The sequence below is a fragment of the Pipistrellus hanaki genome (genome assembly GCF_964339955.1).
Source record: "Pipistrellus hanaki genome assembly, chromosome: X".
NCBI classification, from domain to species: domain Eukaryota; kingdom Metazoa; phylum Chordata; class Mammalia; order Chiroptera; family Vespertilionidae; genus Pipistrellus; species Pipistrellus hanaki.
In genome coordinates, this window is record NC_140524.1 from 91,895,659 (window position 1) to 91,908,938 (window position 13,280).

Sequence of the window (13,280 nt, forward strand, 5' to 3'; positions counted from 1 at the left end):
GGTAATGTATGGTCTTTGCATAGAGCATTTGACTCACTTTAAATTAATGCAAACCTGGATATCATCATCTGAACCTATTTTCTCTGGCATGTTAAAAGAATTGCATTAACTTATTTGTGCTAAATGAGAAAGTACTCCGAATGAGAAAAAAATAATGGATTGCATGCTGAGAATAACCTATGGATTAATATTTAAAGTTTCTCAAGAGAAGTCAGAATACAACTCCCTGGAACAGATAGTATAATGGTATTAGTCATAGATTTCTGGAAATGCTGATCCAACCACTTTTAGCACTGGAAGCTTTTTATTTATAGAAACCCATAATAATTATTGATCCAAAATAAGCTCAGGTTGTATTTGATTCTTTCTTAATATTCTGTGGTGGAGTGGTATACTTTTTGAATTTATTGTTTTAGTCTGGTCCATAAGCATCGTGTCTTGATTATTTCACTTTTAGAAGTTCCTTGGAACTCTGCAAATGTTGGAGAATTTTGGAGACTATAATTTGACAGGTTAATTTTACTGCCAAAGATTGTCATAATTTAATATTACCAGGGAGAAATGAATATTCACTTTTCCAAAAATACAGGAGGAAATGACTTACTTTTGGACAACTTTTAAAAAAAATGACACACATGAATATTTTAAACTTAATGTCATTTCTATGAATCATAGCTGAATATAATGCTGTAAATTTATAGCGTAGGGCTGAAAATTTTTCAGGGGCCATCTTCATTCTCACAAAAAAAACCCCTGAAATATCCAATGATATAGTATGGTTACAAAAATTATGCCTCATCAACCCAATGGGTTATCATGTGGCCATTAAAATTATTTTTTAAATGGATTATGTTTAAGATACAATATTAAGTGAAAAATTTAAATCTACAGGGGTGGGCAAAAGAAGGACTACAGTTGTAATACAAATAAATAGCACAGTAATTGGCCTAGCTGATTTGGCTCAGTGAATAGAGAGTTGGCCTGCAGACTGAAGGGTCCCGGGTTTGATTCCAGTCAAGGGCATGTACTGAGGTTGCAGGCTTCTCTCTGGCCTGGACCCTGGTTGGGGCACATGCAGGAGGCAATCCATCAATGTGTTTCTTTCACATCAATATTTCTGTCTTTCCCTCTCTCTTCCTCTCTCCCTAAAAACCAATGGAAAAATATCCTTAGGTGAGGATTAAAAAAGAAAAAATACAATAATTAATAAATAATACAAGAATAAACTCTTCACACAATTTTCTTCCTTTTGCTTATCTTTGTGTACTCACAATTGTAAACCTACTTTTGCCCACCTTTGTATGTTACTTATGATTATAACCATGTGAAAATATGTGTGCATTTAGACAGATTAGAAAGATATGAGCAAATTAAAACAATTGTATTATAGCAATGAGATTATGTGTGATTCTACTTTTAAAAGGGTTTTCTATGATGTGGTTATATTGTTTAATGTAAGTTAAAAGAATCAATAGAAGACTTTCTCTGGCAGCTGATGGTATTTATGTCTTTTTTATGCTAGTTATGTCTTAATATCTATTATCACTTTCTTTTATAACAACTGAATTTTAGTATGGTACACAATTGCCCAAAACAAGAATACATTTCCCAGCCTCCCTTGCAGCTAGGCGTTATGACAGGACAAAATCGTAGCTAATAAGAGAAGTGGCTGCTCTTAAACGTAAAGAGTCTGTCCTTCCTTTGTCCTTTTCCTTCATCTTGTTACCCTAAATCTCCCTTAGCTTTTGCTTTTGCACATACTATGGGTCGACTGAATCTGATATGCATTTGATTGAAATAGGAACTGTTTCATAATTTAACAAATGAGAATATACATGACTCATGAGGTATGTGTTTTCTATTGAACCAGTGTCCGGTACAAACTCTGAAAACAAGGGGATTATCTGTCCCATTTTTGGAGATCAAATGAGGGTATATTGATATTGAAGCGTGCATGTTTAGTTCTCTCCCTCCCGGGAGCAGGCCTGTGCCTTTTCCTCCCGCTATTCTTCCCCCACAGGCATGCATCTCCTAAACCCTAAGGGTCTCCACAAGACTTGTAGCCAGGGGAGCAATGGGCAGCAGCAGCTCGTCCTGGGCTAACCCCCTGAACCTGTCTCTAAGGCCCCCTTTTCTCTGACTTCCCAGTGAGACTTTTTCTGTGCTAAGCCCTCCCTTGTTTCACTGTCCCAGCTTTCATAAATGAACCCCCCCCGCCAAAAAAAGAGTACACATTTTTGTTAAATATATTCTAGTGGGAATCATACACATTGACTCCAATATTCCTTGTCATTTAAGGGAGTGTTTTAGCAGAGAATGAGATCCATGTATAGGCTGCTTTGTCTGAGTTAGAGCAGCAATCAGCTTCCACATTTTAAATGTTAAGCAAAATAAAAAATTGTATTTTTAAAGTTAACTAAATAATGCCCTTTGTTTAACTATCATAGCTGCTGGTAAGGTTTGATATCATCTGATAGCCTGGATCACAAAAGATCAATACTTCACACTATATCAGGCATGAGAAATTATCGATTCAAAAGGAAATTGATGAATACTACTGAAAATAGTCTTCATACTTGGAAAACAGCCAAAGTGCAACATGAAAGCAGATGCAACATTCTGTCCCAACTGCTTACAATGCTCAGTAATGATTAGGTATGCTATGTCACACCGACTGTAGCAACAAATGCATTATTAATTTTATTATAATTGAGAGTAGGTCAATCACAAGCTGTTCTGTAAAAACAAAATGCTACTGAAAAAAAGACACTGGAGGCTGATTCCATAGCAGCCTTTTATCCTGCGAATTCTAATATTTATGCTAAGCATGGCCTGTTCAGATATTTTTTAAAATGAAGGAAAATCAAAATTGAATAAAAGTGCTAGGGATTCATATATGTACCATTTCTCGAACAAAACTGTATATGCTTAGTTTGAGGGCATCTAGTTGAAATAATTTGTTCAGATTAAACTTCTGCCAGCAAAAAAATATTTGCACCCCTGGTATTACAAAAAGGTCTTAAAAATCTGTCGTGCATTTGGTTCAGAGAGCATACTGAGGCCTTGTTTATATTTTTTTCTTTGGTATTCATATTCATCATTTATAGACAGACAAGCAATTTATTAAATCACTTGGTTTTCTTTCAATTAGCTGCACATTAAAATGGTGGATCACGATGAACATACAATTTTTGACGCCAGAAAAATGGTTCCTTTTTGTCTTTTTCCGATTTTTCATCTAAGGTGGGGTCTTTAAATTTCACAATTTCAAAAGTTGAGGTAGAGAAGACAACCTTTCGCTGTTGCTTTGTTTCTGGTTTGTCTGTCTGAGGTTCCTAGGTAGATTATAAATGAAAGCAGAAAGTGTTTTATATTTGCTTTTTATTACTTTATCATTGACTTTTTGTACTTAGCCTCATCTCAATAAATGTATAACATATTAACAATTACATAGCAATACATGAATACAGGTGCATTATAAATATGCCTATGATGTAGGAGTATACTGAGGCAGAATTTACACAGTATAGCTTTTTTATTTTTTAAATATGTTTTTATTGATTTCAGAGAAGAAGGGAGAGGGGGAGAGAGAGAAACATCAATAATGAGGGAGAATTGCTGATCAGCTGTCTCCTGCACTCCCCCCACTGGGAATGGAGCCTGCCACCCGGGCATATACCCTGACCGGGAATCAAACTGTGACCTCCTGGTTCTTAGGTCTATACTCAACCACTGAGCCATTCTGGCCAGGCAGTGTAGCTTTTTTAACTTTATTTTTATTGTTGACACTATTTCAGATGTCCCCCTCTCACGACTCAACCCCCCCCATCTACCTCCACCCAGCCCTGCCCCTCTTCCCTCTGGCCAACACCACACTGGTGTCTGTCTATGGACTGTGCATACATGTTCTTCGGCTAATGTCTTCACCTTCTTTCACCCAGTCCCCCCACCTCCTCCCCTCTGTCAGCTGTCAGTCTATTTCATTTTTGTATGCCTCTGTTTCTATTTTGTTATCAGTTTATTTTGTTCGTTAGAATCACAGTGTAGCTTATAAGAAGTTCATATAGGAATGACTTCCTCTGAGAAAAGCACCATTAAGGATGTGCTGACTCATCAGTATAAATATACAGAGTGGGATTTTTTTTTTTTTGTGTGTGTGTGTGTGTGTGTGTGTTTTTTGCCAGTTCATACCAGCCTAAATGACTGGTATTAATCAGGTTTAAGAATTTCAAAAAGGTGTGTTACCAAGAGAAATGTAGCTTTATACTATCTAAAGTATATAACAAAGGGTTTTCAGCCTTGAACTTGTAGATTAGAAAACTCGACTCGTAGAAGTACTTGCAGTTTGCATATTGCTCAAAACGATGAATTCAGTACAAGTTAAACTTACACTCTTCGCAGCAGTGCTTGCTTTTTTCTCCTTCTCATAAGCTTTTTTCATTTTTTCATTTTTCAATCGCGCTTGCTTGGATCGCCGACCCAGATGTTTAAATTGACTTTGCTGTTGGGCGGGCCGAAATAAACTTTGGCTTTTCAACAGAGGTAAGTACCTAGGAAATGTTTGTATTACCGACAGAAAAATGGAACAAAATAAAAGTTAAACATACAGCAAGTTCCAAATTTTATTAAAGCATCCTCTAGCAAATATATCATAGATCTCAGTACTTGCAGCAATACTGCATATATATATATTTTAGGCCAAAGTTATCATTTCTACTTGAGGTACATAGCACGGTTCTTTAAATGCCATGATGACATTGATGATAATGATAAAAATTATAAAACGCAGTATCAATTGAAAATCATTTTTTTTTTCTGGAAAATACTGTGTAGTAGCCATTTGAATATTTTTTAACCATATACTAATATAAAAAGGTATTAAATTTCATAATAGTTGGGGGGAAAAACCCACACACTTTTTATTTTTTTTAATTTTTAATTTTTTTAAATTTTAATTGATTTTTTACAGAGTGGACGAGAGAGAGATAGAGAGTTAGAAACATCAAAGAGAGAGAAACATCGACCAGCTGCCTCTTGCACACCCCCATTTGGATGTGCCCGCAACCAAGGTACATGCCCTTGACAGGAATCGAACCTGGGACCCTACAGTCCGCAGGCCAACGCTCTAGCCACTGAGCCAAACCAGCTTGGGCCCCCCAAAAATGTTTTAAATGTGTTGGGTTCAGACCTAGTGTGTACTATGCCCATAGTTCCCTGGCTTTACCACTGCCAGGCACACCGCCCCAACTTCCAACTGCTAGCATTGCCCTCCCTCAGCCTGCAGCTTTCTTGTGTAAACAGGAACCCATGTTCTGGGAAACTGCCCGAGAACTAATACGGCCCCTCCTAAGCAATCCTTAACTAAAGACTAATGGACCCTGGTGGACAAATATCCCAGCTCCTTTGCCCCCTGTGGGGTAACTTGAGTTGCATGTTCTGTACTCGCTCAGACAGTCCCAGGAGAGGTTCAGCTCGTTACCCATAGTGGTAGCTTGCTTGCTAACCCACACTGTTTTTTGTGGTTTTTTTAAATCATTTTTAGAAATGAGACATTTAAAATATATATATTTTATTATATTTTTTTAGAGAGAGGAAGGGAGAGAGATAGTTAGGAACATCAATGAGAGAGATACATCGATCAGCTGCCTCCTACACCCCCCCGCCCCCACTGGGGATGTGCCTGCAACCAAGGTACATGCCCTTGACCGGAATCGAACCCGGGACCCTTCAGTCTGCAGGCTGATGCTCTATCCACTGAGTCAAACCAGTTTTGGCTAACCCACACTGTTTTGGCACCTGCCCTTCCCCATTTCACTTCTCTACCCCCTCTTATCAGTAGTTCCTGGGATCACCCCCCCCCCCCCCAATAAACTATACTCAAATCCTTGTCCCATGATTTGCTTCTGGGTGATCCCAAACTAAGACTACATTTGAGAAAGTCTTTAAGCAAGTCCTTTGCCCTCTCCAATTGATTTAGAGTTTGGCTACTTACCTGGTTAAAGCAACTCATTCTCAGATAATCAGTAGCATGAGCCCAAACAGCTAGGAGTCTAGGGTTATATATGGTGGCAAAGAAAATGACATCATGTATTTGACCTTGGTGCTAATAGGGTTAAGTTCTATAGTCAGTGCTTATACGGATGAGTGAGAGAAAATCTATTTTACGATGACAGACTGTGCCCTGCACCAGGCCATCTGTCTGGCAAATGTATAGTCTTGATCATAAAAATAAATGGGCTAAATTATGTTATCGGGTCAGCACCACTCATCTCTCCTCCTGAAGAAAACAACACCCACACAGAACAACAAGACCCAGCACGTCTGCGTGACAATGGGTCACCGGTGTTTTCTTCAGGTATTAAAGGAGGATTTTTCATTTCCAATATGACAGTGTGAAAATAGGTCCTCTTCAGTCTTATTATCTTTTTCTTAAGAAAGCAAGCTTAATCTGTAAACAAGATGGGTTTAGGTGAGACTTGGTAATGGAAGGGAAAAAAGTGATAATTGGAGTAGGCATATTCTGTTCATGTTGTTCGGCTCATAATACAGTCCATTTTGCTACAACAGGCATTTCTATAATGTGAATTGGCTCGCGTGCTATTGGTAAAGAAGGGAATAATGTCACTGTGATTTATATGCAATTTATCTTCAGCAAGGCGAGGCAGAATAGCAGGAGCAGAATCATAACCTTCAGCAGAAAGGAAAAAGTCCCGTGCAGCCTGGGCAATGGGAGCCTTGCTGGCTGGATTTATCAAAACAACAGTTACCACCCCACCCCCACAGTCCACCCTTACTTAAGGTGACCAGACGTCCCGATTTTTAACAATTTGTGCCGCATGGTTTTAAAAAAGTTGTTTTATAAAAAATCGGGACTTAAAAAATATATATATATTTTATTGATTTTTTACAGAGAGGAAGGGAGAGAGACAGAGAGCTAGAAACGTCGATGAGAGAGAAACATCGACCAGCTGCCTCTTGCACACCCCCTACCGGGGATGTGCCCGCAACCAAGGCACATGCCCCTGACCGGAATCGAACCCGGGACCCTTCAATCCGCAGACCGACGCTCTACCACTGAGCCAAACTGGCTTCGGCAAAATCGGGACTTTTTTAAAACGCCACAGGACGCGGGACAAATCCTTAAAAATCGGGACTGGCCCGCCAAAAGCGGGACATCTGGTCACCTTACCCTTAATGTCCTCCACCCTACTCCCCACCTTGGGTGGCTCTCGGATCTTGGCAAATGGTACTGCCTCTCGTGTCCACTTAAAAGGCAATCACACTGGCTCAGGGCTCCACTTCTCTGCACTATTTCGATGCCCACTCCTGCTCTAATTAAAGAGTTGCCAACATCTCTACCCTACATTTTTATATTCGCTCTGGTGGCCTCCAACCATCCTAAACTGCCTGTCTGGTGAGTCAACTTACCTCCCTAGGTAGCAATTGTCCTTTTAGTTGGTGCTCTGTTTACGAAGTTGCATAAGTTCTGAGCCATCTGCCTCAAACCTGCTATTATATTCTGTGAACTATTGGGCAGAATATGAACATTTTCAGAAACGTCTCTAGTATCTTAACTCTGGGTGAGGGGTCACTTTTACCTCGTTTCGGTAATAATCCGCAGCTGCTTTTGACGCATCTCTTCAGTTTGTGGTTTCTGTAACAGGTACTTCATTTCTTTTTGCAGACGTTTTGTGAGTACTTTAGACTCTGCATAATCAAGTATGTCATACATTATCATTGTCTTGGGAATGCTGCTGAGGGTCAATCTTCTCCAATAGTTATTTCTTCCACCAGAAGATGCAGGGGTCTTATCCAGAATACTGGAATACTGCAGGGGTGGGGAACCAAAGTAGGTTTACACTGGTGAGTATTCGAAACACAGAGTTTATACTTGTACTATTATCTATTAATTATTATAGTATTTTCCATACAAACAACTATAAACCTATTCTTGCCCCACCCGGTGGAAAAAACAACTAAGAATGATTGGTTGTGGTGCTCTAGAATGGTTTTAGACACATTTCCCAAGGTTCCACTCATTCTTGAACATCTCTGATTTTATTGGTATCTCTCTTCTATGACTCTTATTGCTGACTAATTGATGGTTTAGCTATCTGTGTGTATCTTAGCTCCCCTACTAGAAGGCAGAATCCCTGTCACATAGAATCATGCATATGATATCACACTCACTACATATTTCTTTAATGTATAAACATTTTAATGGCAGCTGAAACAGGTTTGGCTCAGTGGTAGAGCGTCAGTCCCAGGTTTGATTCCGGTCAAGGGCATGTACATTGGTTGCGGGCATATCCCCGGTAGGGGGTGTGCAAGAGGCAGCTGGTCGATGTTTCTCTCTCATCGACCTTTCTAGCTCTCTATCTCTCTCCCTTCCTCTCTGTAAAAAATCAATAAAATACATTAAAAAAAACACATACAACATTTTAATGGCAAATATAACTCACATAAGAGTCTCTGATGAAAAATGGTAGCAGAGTAAGTGGAAGCCACACCGACACTGTCCTAGGACCAAACTGGAAATACAACTAAAATACAGAAGAACCACCTTGAGAAATCAACTGAAGACTTGCTGGAGAGAACCCTAACCCAGAATGGACAGTGGCGACCGCACAGCGACTGGTGGAAGGGTGGAGATGCAAGAGGGTGGACCACAGGCAGCAGCTGAAGGTCTGGAGGGATATCGCAGCTGTGGGGGCTTCCCACTGAGAACCCTGGGGTCTAAACCCCCAAGCTGGGCTCCCCAGCCCAGGGCACCAGGACTGAGAAAGGTGCCCACATAACACCCAGCTTAAAAAGCAGCAGGGCAGTCAGAGACTCCTGGAAAAGCAGGTACCCTCTTAAAGGGCCAATGCACACAATTTTGTGTGCAGCCAATTACACTGGGCTCTGGCAGAGGGAGGGAAGAGTGGACTGGAACTGTGTGAGGGGAGTCCAGGGTTAGGGGCTTTGGGGTAGGAGCTTGGATGGCAGCCACCCCAGTTTCCTATGTTGTCATTCCCTCACACTGTGGAGAATGTCTTTCTCAGCAGATCTTAGCTACCCAGGTGGTTTTAGCCTGGGGGAAGGCAGTTACCACACCCAGTTGAAAGACCTCTATCATCCTGTGTTCCCTACCCCAAGGCTAATCAAGGCTGATAACATTCACACTGCAGATAGAGACTTTGAGTCTTTGCCTGATATCTGTCTGGGACCAGGGCTAGGAAAAGCAGACCCAGGTGCACATCTTGGTCCTTTCCAAAGGCACTCAGCCCCAGCAGAGGGGCCTGCAAGCTGGGGCTTTCTGGTAGTCCCAAACAGGGTACTCAGGGCCAGTCAGAAACAGCATCTGATATTTTCCTGCAGTAGAGGCTGGGAGTTGTAGCAGATCTACCCTATACAGAGACACAAACCCAAACAGACTGCCAAAATGGGGAGACAAAAAACAAAAACAAAACCCAAAACAAAAGAACAAGAGGATTCTCCAGAAGAGCTAAACGAAATGGAGATAAGAAATGTATCTGATACTAGAGGCCTGGTGCATGAAATTACTGCACAGGTAGGGTTCCCTAAGCCAGGCTGGTGATCTGAGCCAATCTGTGGGCTGACCAGCAGGCTGATTAGGGTCCCCTGTTCACATCTGCCTTGGCTGGCCTGTTGCTGCCCACTCACCAGCCCCCCACCCCCACGGCCTGTTTCCTCCCTCTGTGGGGCGACCAGGGGACCGCTGCTCACACCTGCCTGGGGCCTGTGGGCTGGGGGCAGCTCCTGTGTTGAGAGTCTACCCCCTGGTGGTCAGTGTGCATCATAGCGACCAGTCGTTCTGCAGGTCATTCCACTGTTCTGTTGATTTGCATATTAGGCTTTTATTATATAGGATAGAGTTCAGAATAACGATGGCAGAGATGCTCAATAGCATGAGAAAAGATATAGTAACTATAAAAAAAAGGCCAGTCAGAAATAAAGAATGACATAGCATTAATAAAGAACAAATTAGAAGGAATACTCTGCAGATTAGGGGAAGCAAGGTTTGGATCAGTGAATTAGAAGACAGGGCAGAAAAAAATCACTCAATCAGAGAACCAAAAAGGAAGAAAAAAGAAAAAAACAGGACAGCCTACCCAGCATGACTCGGTGGTTGAACCTCGAACTATGAACCAGGAGTGTACAGTTCGAATCTCAGTCAGGGCACATGCCTGGGTTGTGGGCTTGATCCCCTATGGTGGTTGTGCAGGAGGCAGCTAATCAATGATTGGAGAACATCATGCTGAGTGAAATAAGCCAGCCAATGAAAGAGAAACACCACATGACCTCATTCATTTATGGATAATAAAGAACATTATAAACTGATGAACCAAAAGATAGATATAGAGACAGTAAAGCAACAAGTAGACTGTCAAATTACAGCAGGTAGGGTAGGGAGATCTCATCATTGATGTTTCTATCTTTCTCTACCCCTCTCCTGTCCTCTCTGAAATCAATAAAAATATATTTAAAAATAAAACAAAAAAACAGGAGGATACCTTAAGAAAGCTGTTGGACAACATGAAATGTAACAATATTCACATAATCGGAGTGCCAGAATTAGAGGAAAGTGAGCAAGGGATAGGATAGAGAACAGGTTTGAGGATATAATGGCAGAAAAATTCCCTAACCTTTTACTGTTTCACTTCATTACTGCTGTGTAGGTGCTCCATGTGAGTGACGTAGGTGCTACGTAGGTGGGTTCTGACTTATGGCGAAAATTGCGTTATGTCCCGCCATAGGAACGGATCTCCAATTTAACTCAAGGACCTACTGTATATAAAATCAGAAACCAAAGCGGAGAAGTAACAACTGACATCACTGAAATACAAAGGACAACTATGTAAGAATATATTATGGCCAAAACCGGTTTGGCTCAGTGGATAGAGCATCAGCCTGGTTCGATTCTGGTCAAGGGCACATACCTTGGTTGCCGGCACATCCCCAGTAGGGGGTGTGCAAGAGGCAGCTGATCGATGATTGTCTCTCATCGATGTTTCTAACACTCTATCCCTCTCTCTTCCTCTCTGTAAAAAAATCAATAAAATATATATTTAAAAAAAAGAATATATTATGAACAACTATATGCCAACAAGCTGGACAATGTGGATGAAATTCCTAGAAAACTATAATCTCCCAAAACTGAATCAGGAAGAATCAGAAAACCTGAATAGGCCAATAACAACAGATGAAATAGAAACAGTAATAAAAAAAATTCCCAGCAAACGAAAGCCTGAGTCCAGACGGCTTCACAGGGAAGTTTTATCAAATATTCAAAGAACTAACACCTATACTCTTCAAACAATTCAAAAAAATCCAAGAGGAAGAAAGACTTCCAAGCTCTCTTTATGAGGCCAGCATTATCCTAATTCCAAAACCAGATCAAGACACTACAAAGAGAATTACAGACCAATATCCCTGATCAACATACGCTGAGTGGCCAGATTATTATGACCTTTGAATGCATAAAAATCTGGCTACTCAGTGTATATCTTATATAATAAAAGGCTAATATGCAAATTGTCCCCTCAACCAGGAGTTTGGCCAGCAGGCAGGCTGGCCAACTACCCATGTCCCCTCCCCCCGACCAGGCTGGCCGGATCCCACCCATGCACAAATTCATGCACTGGGTCATACACACACACACACACACACACACACACACACACACACACACACTGAGTGGCCAGATTATTATGTGTTCAGAGATCATAATAATATGACCACTCATTGTATATGCCAAAATCCTCAACAGAATATTAGCAACTCAGATCCAGCAATATATGAAAAAGATTATACACCAAGACCAAGTGGGATTTATTTCAGGAATTCAAGGCTGGTACAATATTTGCAAATCAACACATGTGATACATCACCTAAACAAATTGAAAATAAATACCATGATTATACCAATATATGCAGAAAAGTATTTGACAAAATCCAATACCTATTTTTGATAAAATCTCTCAGTAAAGTGGGAATACAGGGAGCATATCTCAACATAATAAAGGCCATATATGACAAACCTACAGCAAACATTATACTTAGTGGGAAAAAATTAAAACCATTTCCCCTAAGAAAAATAACAGGACAGGGATGTCCGCTTTCACCACTCTTTTCAACACAGTACTGGAAGTCCTAGCCACAGTTATCAGACAAGAAAGAAAAGGAATCCAAATTGGAAAAGAGGAAGTAAAACTGTCATTATAAACAGATGATATAATACTGTACATACAAAACCCTAAAGACTCCACCAAAAACCTATTACCGGTAGATATAATAAATGATTTAGGCAATGTAGCAGAATACAAAATTAACAACCAGAAATTGATAGCATTTAAAAAATATATATTTTATTGATTTTACACAGAGAGGAATTGAGAGGGACAGAGAGTTAGAAACGTCAATGAGAGAGAAACATCAACCAGCTGCCTCCTGCACACCCCCCTCTGGGGATGTGCCCACAACCAAGGTACATGCCCTTGACCGGAATTGAACCCGGGACCCTTCAGTCCACAGGCTGACGCTCAATCCACTGAGCCAAACCGGTCCTGGCTGATAGCATTTTTATACACCAACTAGAGGCCCGATGCATCATACAACTTAACAAAATTCAATTTAAAATGGGCAAAATAGACACTTCTCCAAAGTGAACATATAGATCAGTGTTTCCCAAACTTCTCTCATGATGAGAATCACCTGGTGGAGTTGTTAAAACACAGATTCCTGAATCCCAACTAAGAAGTGCTAAACTAGAATTTTGGGGAACATATAGGTAAAATTGTAATCTTTAAGACAGATTTTATATACAGAGCACTAAGTTAGGTATGCAATTTTACCTATATGTTCTCAAAAATTCTAGTTTAGCACTTCTTAGTTGGGATTCAGGAATCTGTGTTTTAACAACTCCACCAGGTGATTCTCATCATGAGAGAAGTTTGGGAAACACTGATATAGATGGACAAGAGACAAAAAGTGCTCAAAATCACCGATCAGCAGAGTGATGCGAATTAAAATGACAATGAGGTATCACCTCACACCTGTCAGAATGACTACTATCAACAAATAAACAAAGGACAAGTGCTGGCGAGGATGCGGAGAAAAGGAACCTTAGTACACTGCTGGTGGAATGCAGACTGGTACAGCCATTATGGAAAACAGTATGGAGTTTCCTCAAAAAATTAAATATGGTCCTACCTGGTTTGGCACAGTAGATAGATTATTAGCCTGTGGACTGAAGGGTCTTGGGTTTGATTCTGGTC

At 40.5% G+C, this 13,280-nt stretch overlaps 1 protein-coding gene across 4 annotated transcripts in view; it reads right to left on the reverse strand.

Annotated features, from left to right (window-relative positions):
• Positions 1 to 754: 754 nt before the first annotated feature.
• LOC311614631 (uncharacterized protein CXorf58 homolog) overlaps positions 755 to 13,280 on the reverse strand; it is a 115,588-nt gene continuing 103,062 nt past the window's right edge. For all 4 annotated transcript variants that reach the window (XM_084869697.1, XM_084869694.1, XM_084869695.1 and 1 more), the window contains 3 exons: positions 7,599 to 7,828; positions 4,391 to 4,550; positions 755 to 3,335 (listed from right to left, as the gene is read on the reverse strand). In XM_084869697.1, the coding sequence (XP_084725823.1) occupies positions 3,159 to 3,335; positions 4,391 to 4,550; positions 7,599 to 7,828 (567 nt within the window). In that variant the 3' untranslated portion in view covers positions 755 to 3,158. The remainder of the gene's footprint in view (positions 3,336 to 4,390; positions 4,551 to 7,598; positions 7,829 to 13,280) is intronic.